The sequence below is a fragment of the Thamnophis elegans genome, chromosome 2 (genome assembly GCF_009769535.1).
Source record: "Thamnophis elegans isolate rThaEle1 chromosome 2, rThaEle1.pri, whole genome shotgun sequence".
Classification (NCBI taxonomy): Eukaryota; Metazoa; Chordata; class Lepidosauria; order Squamata; family Colubridae; genus Thamnophis; species Thamnophis elegans.
This window is the reverse complement of record NC_045542.1, coordinates 4836163-4849335: the sequence shown is the minus strand read 5'-3', so window position 1 is coordinate 4849335 and position 13173 is coordinate 4836163. Positions and strand designations below refer to the sequence as shown.

Below are 13173 nucleotides of genomic sequence, written 5' to 3'. Positions count from 1 at the left end.
GCCCTTGAAGAGTATTCGGAGACTTCAACTCATCCAGAACGCAGCCGCGCGAGTGATTGTGGGTACACCTCGGTACACCCACGTTACACCTATCCTCCGCGAGCTGCACTGGTTACCGATTAGTCTCCGGATACGCTTCAAGGTGCTAGTCGTAACTTATAAAGCCCTTCATGGTATTGGACCTGGGTACTTGAGAGACCGCCTGCTGCCAATTACCTCCCAAAGACCCATTAGATCGCACAGGGTCGGCCTCCTCCGTGTGCCATCTACCAGCCAATGCCACCTGGCTATTACCCGGGGGAGGGCCTTCTCTGTGGCAGCTCCGGCCCTCTGGAATGAACTCCCCGCAGGGATTCAGACCCTCACCTCTCTCCAGGCCTTCCGAAAAGCCGTCAAAACCTGGCTTTGCCGGCAGGCCTGGGGTCGATGAGTTCCCTCCCCTCTCGACATGTATGGTTGTGCGACTGTTGTTTACTTTTATTATTTGTATTTTGTTTTTTTATGTTCCCCCTTTTTCCCCCTTGAATTGTTCGCCGCCCTGAGTCCTCCCGGAGAAGGGCGGCATACAAATAATAAAATTCTATTCTATTCTATTCTAGCTGAAGAATTTATATAAATGAAGGAAACATATGGTGGCCAAACCTTCCCATAATAATGTTTTATGTGCACAACGGTGTTTAAATTGCCCTGGTGTGTGCAGGGTGCTCTTTCCAGGCTTCACATCCTCAACAGAAGGTGTATCTCACCTTTTCTTAACCTGATAACCTCGGGGCTGGGGATTGTGAGAGTGGCAGTCCCAATACATCTGGAAAGCACAAGATGAGCACAATTGTCTACAGTTGGCTTGGTAAAGAACACGGTGTGGAACTTTTAATCACGGAGAATAACTAAAGGAGGAAAAGTTTAGTAAATGCAACAGAGGAGCCATTCTAATGTTATCCTTTAAAGCCCCTACAACTAACGTTCAGTATTTTTGCTGTTATTATTATTTATTCTTTAATTTCCCACCCAGCCTGCCCCTGTCCTACTTTATTAAACTCAGCTTGAATAATGGGGACAAGGGGTCTTATCTCTTTACTGAATTATTCATCTACTTTTGAAGGTGCAGAGCATTACGTTGAAATGCTACCCTGCTTCTTTGGTGCCTATTGTGAGTTGTTGCTGAATGATGCTATTCAGTGGTGGGTTTCAAAAATTGTTTGAACCTACTCTGTGGGTGTGGCCTCCTTTGTGGGAGTGGCTTGCCACCCATGTGACCTGGTGGGAGTGGCTTGCCGGCCATGTGTTCTCTCTCTCTCTCTCTCTCTCTCTCCTTCTCCTTCCTTCCTTCCTTCCTTCCTTCCTTTTGTCTCTCTGTCCCTTTTTCCTTTTTTTCTTTCCCCTCTCTCTCACTTTTTCTTTCTTTTTTCTTTTTTTATTTCTTCCTTTCTTTCTCTTTCTCTTTCTCTCTCTGTGTGAGTCTGTCTGTCTGTCTGTCTGTCTGTGTGCGTTTGTGTGTCAGTGGTGGGTTTCAAAAATTTTTGGAACCTCTTCTGTAGGTGTGGCCTGCTTTCTGGTGGAACCTCTTCTAACCGGTTCGGTAGATTTGACGAACCGGTTCTACCGAACTGGTGCAAACTGGTAGGAACCCACCTCTGCATGGATGTATATGCAACATATGATAGCCAAAGACATTGGTTGAGTCTTGTGGCTTTGCTGCTCTTTCTTTTCAAGCTATTACTTGCTGGCAGGGACAAAACCCACCCGTAAGGACACCATGGCAGGAAGGGGTAAGTCTGAAAGCAGAATTCTGTCTGCCATTTCTCTTAAGGTTGATTGGCACAGCCAGGTACGACCACTAATTGCTTCTTAGGAGCAGGAAGGCATGATGTTGCCTTCTGTGTGTCCTCAAGCTAATGGGAGGACCACCTCCATCTCTCTTTCCCTTCTGTGCAATAAAAAATAATGTTTTCCGACTTGTGCCGGTATAAGTACTTCTGAGTGGTTTTCCTCCTGTGCTTTAAGAAAATCACGTGTGTGAGATGGGGAGCTGTACGCATCCAATAAATAAATAAATAGGCTGATTGCATTGTGGCAGGAATGCTTCTGCCTCTCCAGTTACCCATCACAGTGATTTTGTCCTAGGTTGTTGGGCTGCCTGTCCCCTTCGGAAGGGATCACGACTGATGAATCTCCGATTTGGCTTGGTTTTATTAATTTCACCTGTGAACTAGTGAAACTCTGGTGTTTTGTTTTTTACTGGTTTATTGGAAGGCTCATACAAAAAGTCTGGAAAATAATAACATTTAGAATAGATTAGATTAACAGAGTTGGAAGGGACCTTTATAGGTGATCTAGTCCAATCCCCCATCCAAGACCCTACATCGCTTTCGATAAATGGCAGTCCAATCTCCTGCTGAATGCCTCCAGTGAAGAAGCTCCCACAACTGGTTCCACCACAAAACCGCGGTAGACTAAAGCGCGCTCGACGAAAGCGTGTACGTGATGTCATCACAGCGCGACGAAAACAGCATGCTGTGAGCGGTAAAGTTAAAATTAATGCATAAATCTAAACCTAACCCCCCCAAACCTAACCCTAAACCTAACCCTAAGCCTAACCCTTAACCTAACCCTAAACCTAACGCTAACCCTTAACCTAACCCTAAACCTAACCCTAACGCTTAACGTAACCCTAAACCTAACCCTATACCTAACCCTTAACCTAACGCTAAACCTAACGCTAACCCTTAACCTAACCCTAAACCTAACCCTTAACCTAACCCTAAACCTAACCCTTAACCTAACGCTAAACCTAACGCTAACTCTTAACCTAACCCTAAACCTAACCCTTAACCTAACGCTAAACCTAATGCTAACTCTTAACCTAACCCTAAACCTAACCCTAACGCTTAACGTAACCCTAAACCTAACCCTAACCCTTAACCTAACCCTAACCCTAAACCTAAACCTAACCCTTATCTTTATGTGAATCGGCTTGCTTTAAAAGCGCTTTTTAAAGCGCCCTTTTTTCTCCGCGGTCGTATTTGTTGCGCTGCTGATGACGTCAGGTACGCGCTTTAATCGGGCGCGCTTTAGTGGACCGCGGTTTTGTCGTGCCATGCCCACAACTTCTGAAGGCAACTTCTGTTCCATTGGTTGATTGTTCTCACTGTCAGAAATTTCTTCCTTATTTCTAGGTTGAATCTCTCCTTGATCAGTTTCCATCCATTATTCCTTGTCTGGCCTTCGGGTGCCTTGGAAAATAACTTCACCCCTTACTCCTGTGGCAGCCCCAGAAATATTGGAAGACTGCTATCATGTCTCCCCTGGTCCTTCTCTTCACTAGACTAGCCATGCCCAGTGCCTGTAACCGTTCTTCATATGTTTTAGTCTCCAGTCCCCTAATCATCCTGGTTGCTCTTCTCTGCACTCTTTCCAGAGTCTCAACATCTTTTTTTATAGTGTGACTCTTTTATATTTGACCAAAACTGGATGCAGTATTCTAGGTGTGGTCTTACTAAGGCTTTATATTAGTACCTCACTTGAGCTTGATTATATCCCTCTGTTAATGCAGTTTAGGATTGTATTGGCTTTTTTGGCTGCTGCTGCACACTGCTGGCTCATATTTAGCTGGTTGTCCACTAAGAGTCCAAGATCCCTCTGAATCTAACAGTGGGGACCACGTATCCATAAAGACCCACTCACAGAAAAGAAAGCAGCTGCTGTGGCATTGGGAGGATAAAGAATTCTCCCACCAGAGGCCATGGTCAGCACATCTGCTATTGTGTTTAGGAATAGTTTAGGAAGTCTGAAAAGAAATGTCTTAAGCCAGCTTTCTTTCCATCCAGCTGTGCATGGAAATCAAGCAATTTAAGGCTGCAGTGCAGAAGAGCCTAAAACTAAGTAGTACTGACTATGTTACCTAGTTGAGTAGTGAAACATCTATAAAAAACCCCACAAAGCTCAGAGAGCACCAAGGACCCCACAGTTCAACCCTGAGTTACAAATATTCTGTTCTATTGGAGTCTTAGACTCCATGCTGGCAACATAATAGTGGGAACGCAGTACTTTTATTTAGGATTTCTCCCTTTTTCTTTTTCTTTGTAGTCACCAATTGTTGACATGCAGACTTCTAAACATTCTATTGTAGAGACAATAAGGAGTGTGTATTGGTCCTGATATTTCACTATTACACTTTTACACTGTTACACTACTTTTCTGTTAGGCTAGTTCAGGCTCTACAACTTTACAGACCAACTAACATTAGTAAAGGTTCGCATTATAGACCAAATAACTTCCTTAAAATTTTACATCCTGCTAAATCCCGTGGCACGACAAAACCGCGCTCGTCAAAATAGCGGTGATAAAACCGCGTCGCTAAAGCCGCGACGTCATCACCGCCGCGACAACAGTGCGGCGACAGAAGGGCGCTTTAAAACAGCACGGTGGCAGAAAGCCGGTTTAAATTAAGGTAAGGGTTAGGATTAGGTTTAGGGGTTTGCTTTAGGGTTAGGGTTAGGGTTAGGTTTAAGGTTAGGTTTAGGGTTAGGTTTAGGGTTAGGTTTAGGGTGCTGAGTGCTTCGGAAGGCGCGGATTTGCCCTCCGCGATTATGTCATCGCGGTAGGGTCACATTTTTCCTTAGCGCTTCGAACGGCGCGGATTTGACCTCCGCACTTATATCGGCGCGGATAAGGGCTTCGCGGTTTTGTGGTGGAACCGCTAAATCCAACTCTTTGGGAAACAAATAGCAAAACAGCAGCAGAAGCGTCCAATGCTGGTAGAGAATCCCCTCACCTCCAAAAGAAAGGCTACTTTAACCCCAATATGGCCAAGTTAAATCTGTGTCACTCATGGACTGGAATGAGGCAATGTAGTGGAAACATTTGTAATTGCTGAGAAATGATAGTACCTTGGTTAATTGCAACCTAGGACACATCCAGATTCTATTCAGTATATTTTTTCCTGCATAGCAGTTAAGTTTCTTGGAAATCCATCCAAGGAATAATAATATGTCTAAGGCTAAGATATTTGTCTTCACAAGTAGCCTGTAGACAATACCTTTACAGTTGTTGTTTTTTACCATTTTATCAGCAACTGTGTTTGTATTCCTTAAGAACAAAGTTTTCTCAGCAGTTGCTAAGTCTCTGCTTCAATGGTAAGCAGTATGCAACAAACTTTGGAGGAATAATCTAATGGCTGATGATTATACCACTGTTAAAAAAATCCTGTTTCACTTCTTTATTGAATATTGTAGTTTGGGAATTGTGGAATATATATCATTTTTAGTTCTGTGGTCAAATATTCTGAAGTACACTTACCTTCCTGAATAAACTGTTTAAATTAAAACTAATGTCTCATATCTAATGTTGGAATTAATGTATAATAAACTTTCGAAAGAATTTGTTTAAGCCCCAGTATTGTTTACACTTTCATTTTTACATTATTACTCTTGCATTTTCTCCATGTATGGAGAGATAAATAGAGATGCATGTATAAAACGAAGCTACTCTGAAATTCCTGGTCCGTATAGATTATTTAGCAAAGATTCATCAGAACCTGGAAGCTCACAGATGTGTTTGAATTGTAGCTTTCAAAACTGAAGAAAGCCATGCTAACTGGGAATTCTGGAGATGTTTCTAGACAAATGTGTTTGAAGAGCCGAGGTGGCGCAGTGGTTAAATGCAGCACTGCAGGCTACTGCTAGATCAGCAGTTCAGCGGTTCAAATCTCACCGGCTCAGGGTTGACTCAGCCTTCCATCCTTCCGAGGTGGGTAAAATGAGGACCCAGATTGTTGTTGGGGGCAATATGCTGACTCTCTGTAAACCACTTAGAGAGGGCTGAAAGCCCTATGAAGCGGTATATAAGTCTACTGCTATTACTGCTATAAATACTCTCCCTCAAAATGTACTTACTAGTTATCAACTTATAAAATGGAGAAAACAAGAAATGTGTATTTATAAGGTTCTTGCTTATTTTTTGCATGCTCTCATCTATTCTTTACCTGATGCTTCCAGATCTGTTAAGGACGGATTTTTTTGCATTGTATAAGTTGCTATGTATGGAAGTAAATCTGAAATGATTTACACTGATTGTACACTGATTGTACAATTGATAGGGATTGGCTATTGATATCACAAGGATATTTATGGTTTTCCCAACAGGTGAGGGACTTTACTTCTTAATTCATTTCTGGAGGAATTTGAGTAGCTATCTCATAAAATGAAAGCCTAGCTTCATATTGATCTAGCATCATTTTCTTGGCTCCAGCTTTTTGTAGAATCTTTTTTAACACAGAATGGTGAAATAGTTCAAGAGAAAGTGGACAGACCACTTGGCCTTATATGTAGAGGATTATTGCATAGAATTCCAGAGTACAGGTTTTCATTTTCATTCATAGACATATATGGAAACACCAACTTGTCAGTAGAGACAAAACATTCAGATGGAGCCACATCTTTTAACAGTATACCCTAGTATTATCCTTGGACCTATTCAGGTATAGATACCTGTTGTGGCCCAGCAGGAGCCGTTGGAGCTGCCACCAGACTCCGACAGTGAGGGGCCATATGAGTCGGCTTTGGAGGATGTGGACGATCCTGGACAGGGTTCCGACTCCGAGCAGGGCGCAGAGAGGCTAGTTGGCCACCAGGAGGTGCCTGAACTTTGGACCAGTGGGGAGGAGACAAGGGAGTGTGATCTGGATGTCAGCAGTGGGGAGGAGCTAAGGGAGTTTTTCCTAGATGCCCACCACTGGAGAGCTAATAGGCGTAAGGAACAATTACGCAGTTACAGGAGGTAATTGCACTCAGCTGGTGGTCATTAGGCTCCTCTCCAGACTATAAAAAGAATGATTGTCCACCTACCCCTTTTGCAGAAGTCAACGCATTAACTAATGTTGGAGAACAGTATTGTGAGCTTGGTAGGCTGGATTGCTGCCAAGGCTTATCTGTGCCGGTTTGCTGCCAAGGACCTGTCTGTCTGTTAATAAATTCCGTAAAGTATCTTTGGCTTGGAGTGCTTTGATGTGGAACGAGGGGGGTCAGAACAGACACCATACATTAATTTACTCTTATTAGACACAAAACTGTTCTCCAACTTTTGATTGCGATCCTTTGCTGGTCCAGAACTGAGATAACAGAAGCTAGAAACGAGTTACCTCCCCTTCCAACTCCCCAACACTGTTTGCATTTCACTTGCATTATAATGTCAACATGCCGTTTGCACAAAAATGAATACCGCTGCTGTGTTTAATGCATGTTTTTGCTGCATTCCCCAGCACTGTTCTGGTTTAAAACGACATTGAGGTGAAGTCAAAGGCATTGAATGGAGCAGAGATGAAGTGTAGAAATATTAGGGACAAATGACCAATGATAGGCAGGGGAAGTCAAAGACAAGGTTTTAATGTTTCTGAGATTTTAATTCAAGCTTTCAACTTCTTTCCGAGTACTTCTAATTTTTAGAGCAAGGCGTCACCTTTTCAAAAATGGAAAAACTTCTCCCCTGCCTTAGGATGCAATGGCATCTTAGGCAGTCCACATATTTGAAATGGCAAAATAGGCTAAGCCAACCTTAAAAGGCATCATACCTTTAAGAGAGCCTTTTTCATTCATGCAAAAATAATAATGTATTAAAGTAAAATTAAAGTTTAGGTGGACACCTGTATACTTGTTTCTTAATAGTGTAGTTTCTTTGATAAATACTCTTAGCATTTATTACAATTAAGGGTATTTCTACATATATCTCTGAAGAAGATTTTCTGTACATTTATGTATGTTTCACTTTCTGTCAACTACCAAAAAAAATGATGTGTGAATGTTATTGAAGCCTGGTATATTGTATATCACCGTGTATGGATTTTATTCGTTGCCTTCTTGAGTAGTAGAGAGATGAACGATTCACAGATAGTTTACAGACTTTGTTTTTAGATTTGAAGATTTCATGCATCATTTCGTACAACAGTAAGCATTCAAAATCTATATTTGTTATGGCAGTGCTTATAGTTACGGGAATGGACCAGCAGGAATTATTGGTTTAATGCACTCTGTTCCCCAACCTCACTATGATGAGGAAGTACAAAACAGAAGGTGTTTATTCTAGTTGTTTTCATTACATTTAAACTTTCCCGTGGCACGACAAAACCGCGCTCAACTAAAGCGCGCCCGATTAAACCGCGTCGCTGACGTCATCAACAGGGCAACAACAGCGAGCGCAGAGAAAGAAGGGCGCTTTAAATAGCGCTTTGAAAGCAAGCCGATTCAAGTTAAGGTAAGGGTTAGGTTTAGGGTTAGGTTTAGGGTTAGGGTTAGGGTTACGGTTAGGGTTAGGGTTAGGTTTAGGGTTAGGTTAAGGGTTAGGGTTAGGGTTAGGGTTAGGTTAAGGGTTAGGATTAGGTTTAGTGTTAGGTTAAGGGTTAGGTTTAGGGTTAGGTTAAGGGTTAGGTTTAGGGTTAAGTTTAGGATTAGATTTAGTGGGGGGTTAGGGTTAGGTTTAGGTTTAGGGGTTAAGTTTAGGTTTAGTGTTTATAGCGTGCTTTTTTCTCCGCGCTGTTGTCGCACTGTGATGACATCAGCTACGCGGTTTCGTCGAGCGCCCTTTAGTCGAACGCGGTTTTGTGGTGGAACCAAACTTTCCATCTATGTGGAAATTTTGTTTAGGGCTCCTGCGAGACCACCTACTGCCACCGGTAGCCTCCCATCGTCCAGTGCGATCCCACAGAGTTGGCCTCCTCAGGATGCCGTCGGCCAGACAGTGTCGGCTGGTGACCCCCAGGGGGAGAGCCTTCTCTGTGGGAGCGCCTTCCCTCTGGAATGAGCTGATCCCGGAGCTTCGTATAATCCCCGACCTCTGGTCCTTCCGACACGCCCTAAAAAGTTGGCTTTTCCAGCAAGCCAGCCTGGCCTGAACAAAGCAAAATAAATTATTGATCACTGTTAATTTTAATTCGAATTTTTTTTAAAAAAATGTCATTGTCAATTTTAATTGGGTTTGGGATATTCTATTTAATTTTTTTTAAAATTTTGTATTATGTGTTTCTTTTAATGTTGTACGCCGCCCTGAGTCCTTGGGAGAAGATTTAGATTTAGAAGGTTTATTTATATGCCGCCCTTTTCCCTGGGGGGACTCAGGGCGGCTCACAATCCAACGGGTGGCATATAAATCTAATAAACCTATACCTAAACCTTCACACAAGTCTGTCTAGGTTTTATCGAAGAGCCCTCTTGTTGTTGTTGTTTGGAGGATTATGCCCAAATTCCCAGCCCAGCTGAATATCTAAATTATATGGTTTATTTATTATCGGAGTTATTGTTAGATAAATGTCCATCTTTTCTCCAAGACTTCAAGGTGACATTAATCACATCCTATATAACACGGCCTTTATGAAGTAGGTTGGAATGTGTGATGGTGATATTACCCCAAGGAATCTAGTAAACTTGCAGGAATGAGATGGAAATGACACCGAATCTTCCTAATCCTAATTCAACAATTTACCCATTAGATTACATTCTACTACTCTCTTAGATAAAAGACAACATTTGCTTTTTTCTCTCAAACATCAGTAGGGGGGTTGGGGTGGAGGCAAAGAAATCTATCTTTTTTTCATAGCTGTATGAGGAATAAAGACATGCTGTGGAAGAGATGGGAGCAGGTAGGGCAAAGAACAGGAAAGATGCGAAGAAGAATTTGCTCAGTCCAAGTACTGCAGTTATCATAATTGAAACGTAATTGTGATAATTCTTTGTTCAGGCAGATTGACCCTTGGATTAATTTGCCACATGCAGGAATCTGTTTTTGCATTTCGGTTCCCAGCCTATAAATTATTTTCAGTGGGATAGAAAATCACCAATTGCAATCGAGACAACACATATTAGGGATTATTATTGTTGTTGTTGTTGTTGTTGTTGTTATTATTCGCAACAGCAGAATTGTATCACAGCGGCCACTTGTTTCGCCGGATTTGGCATTGGTTACTAGTCGGGCCCCACCCAGGGGCCTAGGACGTCGTAACGTATTTTCGTAATATGCGTGCAGATCCAAGCAGTGCGGCTTTTTGCATTTGACTGATGGTGATTTTGTCAATTTTTAACTGTTTTAAATGTAATTCCAGTGCTTTTGGAATAGCACCCAGTGTGCCAATTACCACTGGAATTACCACTGCTGGTTTGTGCCATAGTCGTTGAATTTCGATTTTTAAGTCCTGGTATTTCGCGATTTCTTCATGTTCCTTCTCAGCGACCCTGTTGTTGTTGTTGTTGTTATTATTATTATTGGCTTGATCCCAAGCCTCATATTAATATCCATCTCTAAATGATTTTATTGAGTCCCACTGACTCAACAAATAATGGATCCTTGTTGGAAATATTGTAAGCCAAAGAATCCCCATTTAGTGACTGGTGTCCCATTTCCCAGATTTAGCATTAAATTGCAGATCAGCTGCTGTTAGGTAGATGAATCATCATCAACCCAGATTGAGCAGTTTAAAATTAAGCAGGCAATTGTGTTCCAACTTTGGGTAGAGTTTCCTTGTTTTATTTTGGTTTTTGATGACAACACCTACAGCATCACATATAGTCAGGCATCTTGTGCATATCTATGAATGTCCATAAACAATCTTTGGATTTTTATAGCTCAGGGCTACTTTGCATTCCAGGTAGTGATGTATACAGATGTAGCTGAGAAGTAGTGTATTATTTGTAGAAAAATATCAGGTTATTTGCATGCAGTGGGTCCTTATTTGGTTCCAGTCCTTGACTGGAAGGAATACTGCATGAACCAAACCTTTGTCTTTGTACCGAACAAACGTGTGTGTACACAATCCACACCCATTTGCAGAGCACAGGCACTTTCAGTGTGTGTTCTAGCACACATTACCACTCATATACAGCACCGCCCCCTCACGCCTCCCCCTCCTCGCCCTCTCTCTGCGCCCCTCCCTTCACTCCCTCTATTTCTCTGCTGCTCTCTTCCACACTCCGTTGCAGATCTCCTTTCTTCTTCCAAAGGAAAGGTTTCCCTCCCCCCCCCCTGCCTCCACTCCTGCTCCATTGGGGCTGAGAAGTAGCTTCTGCAGTAGGCAACCCTCCCAGACTCTCACCACTATGGCCCCCCTGGGGGATGATGTCTGAGTCCTTGTGGACAGCGCTCTCCAATTTCTCTATGCCCGATTTCCTTGACAGCAACATGTTTCGCCGCACGAAAAGGTAACAAACAGTACCGAGGGGGAAAGGGAGCCCTCCATCCTTCTTCTCCTCCATCCATTGCTAGCCCCTCCCCATTCTCCCCTGCTTCTGTTCCTCCATCCTTGCTGCTCCTGTCACTTTCTCCCCCACCCCTCCTCCTGCTCTCCCATCTCTTTTTCATTATTATCCTCTTCTTAACTCCTGCGGCATCCTCCCTTGATTTTCCTGCCTTGAAACTTACAGACTCTAAAGCTATTTGCATCCGAGAGGGAGGTGGGGTGTGATTTCCCCCCTCCCTGAAAATCCTGGCCAGGCAGCTCAGGATCCCTGGGGAGGAGGCTCTGGGGTGTGTGTGGGGGCTGCAGTGGCTGGTGGGGATGTGGCGCAGTTCACGGAGGTAGGGGTTGGGGGAAGGGCTTGTGAAAAATAGGATGCCATGGCAACAGCCAGCAATGTATATGGATGCTACCCAGCCTATGGAGAAGTGGCATGTTCTTCCTCTTGCTCTGTCCTTCTCTGCATCTTTCTCCCAGATTCCAGCCCAGGAGTGCCCCATCGTCTGAATCCTTTGCTCTCTGACCTGCGTAGGGGTGCTGAATGGCCAGAGGGGGGGACCTGAGGATGATGGGGAGACTAGCGGAGGGACTGGAGGGAGGTTGAGAGTACTTGGGATATTACGAGGGGCTGAATTGATGGAGAGGTGCAGAGCCGAAGGCATTTTACTGTTGATTTAGAAAGATGGGTGCCTAGAGGTGGGGCAGAGATTTGGTGGTCATCATGTTCATGCTACCACTACCACAGTTGGCACTTAAGAATCCGACACAGGTTCTGTAGCATTTGGGGATGATCGCATGGAAAGCATTTTAAAGCAACATAAACTCTTCCCTCTCCTACTCACCACAACTGATAACAGCTGCACAGCACTAATGCGGTTCCTATTGGGATGGGAGGGCAGTGGTGGGTAAGGCCTGGGAATAGATGCAGATGCCATGCTTCTAATCGGCACTACGCACCTAATGCAACACAACTGCAGGATTGCTCGGCTGCAGAGCTGCATTCTTATCTCTGCAGGTCTCTAAGGATTATGGCACAGCTAAGGTTTGCATTTAGGTTTTCCCTGCTGTGCTAACATAGTAGAAATTTACATATTTCTACTGGAGAGGTTCAGTTAACTGTGCCTCATTTATCTCTCTGTAGAGAGAATAGGCCCTTTGTTTAAACATTGATAATCAGAAGGATGGATTTTTGGCTTAATAACTCAATAAAAAGATAAGATGAGAAAGTAGACCTGTGCAGAAGATATACATAGGTAATGGAAGGGCATAATCGACATAGATATATATGATATAGCTCAGCTAGTGTCCAGGTGGTTTACAGTAACTCTTTGCATGGAATTACAATAGTAAAAAGACACTTAACAAAGCAAGTTTAGGCTTTTTTTAAAGCACATAATATCTGGGAGACTTAAAAAGCACAATATTTGTAGCAAAAGAAGGGAGCTGAACCCGAGAACAGACAGACAGAACTATCTTCTGCCCCATTGCTCCATCTATAGGAAAGCTACGTTCTAAGTTATTCAAGAATTACGTTATTTGAGGAATATTCCTAATTTGTTAATTGGCTGAATGGCTTTCCCCCCCCCCTCACATTTTTATCCTTCTTCCGTTGAGGAATTCTGAGCAGTGTTTGTAAAGATTATTTCTCAATGGATTGACCAAGTAGGATAGTCTGAGAACTGAAAGACTTAATAATTAAGGAGGAATCTAAGTGTAGTTTGGGGGAAATGGAAAAATGATTTCAAAAAACAGTTCCTGTTACTTTCTAAATCTTGGCTATGATTTCTTTAAGTGTTTGGAGACATAGCTGCAAATTAAAGGCTAGGCCAAATTTAATAGTGGCAACCACATCCCTTGTTCGTTTTTCTAGTCTTCTTTAACTTGGTGTACGGATATTTTTAGTCATTTTTTTTTTAGTCATTTATTTGACATTTATAGGCCGCCCTTTTCCCTGAGGG

The 13173-nt window shown here is 43.0% G+C and overlaps 1 protein-coding gene across 1 annotated transcript in view; it reads left to right on the top strand.

Annotated features, from left to right (window-relative positions):
• The first annotated feature begins 11094 nt into the window (after positions 1–11094).
• The window catches only part of MAST1 (microtubule associated serine/threonine kinase 1), a 70893-nt gene continuing 68814 nt past the window's right edge, over positions 11095–13173 (top strand). The window contains exon 1 of the mRNA XM_032210788.1: positions 11095–11180. Coding sequence (XP_032066679.1) covers positions 11095–11180 — 86 coding nt within the window. The remainder of the gene's footprint in view (positions 11181–13173) is intronic.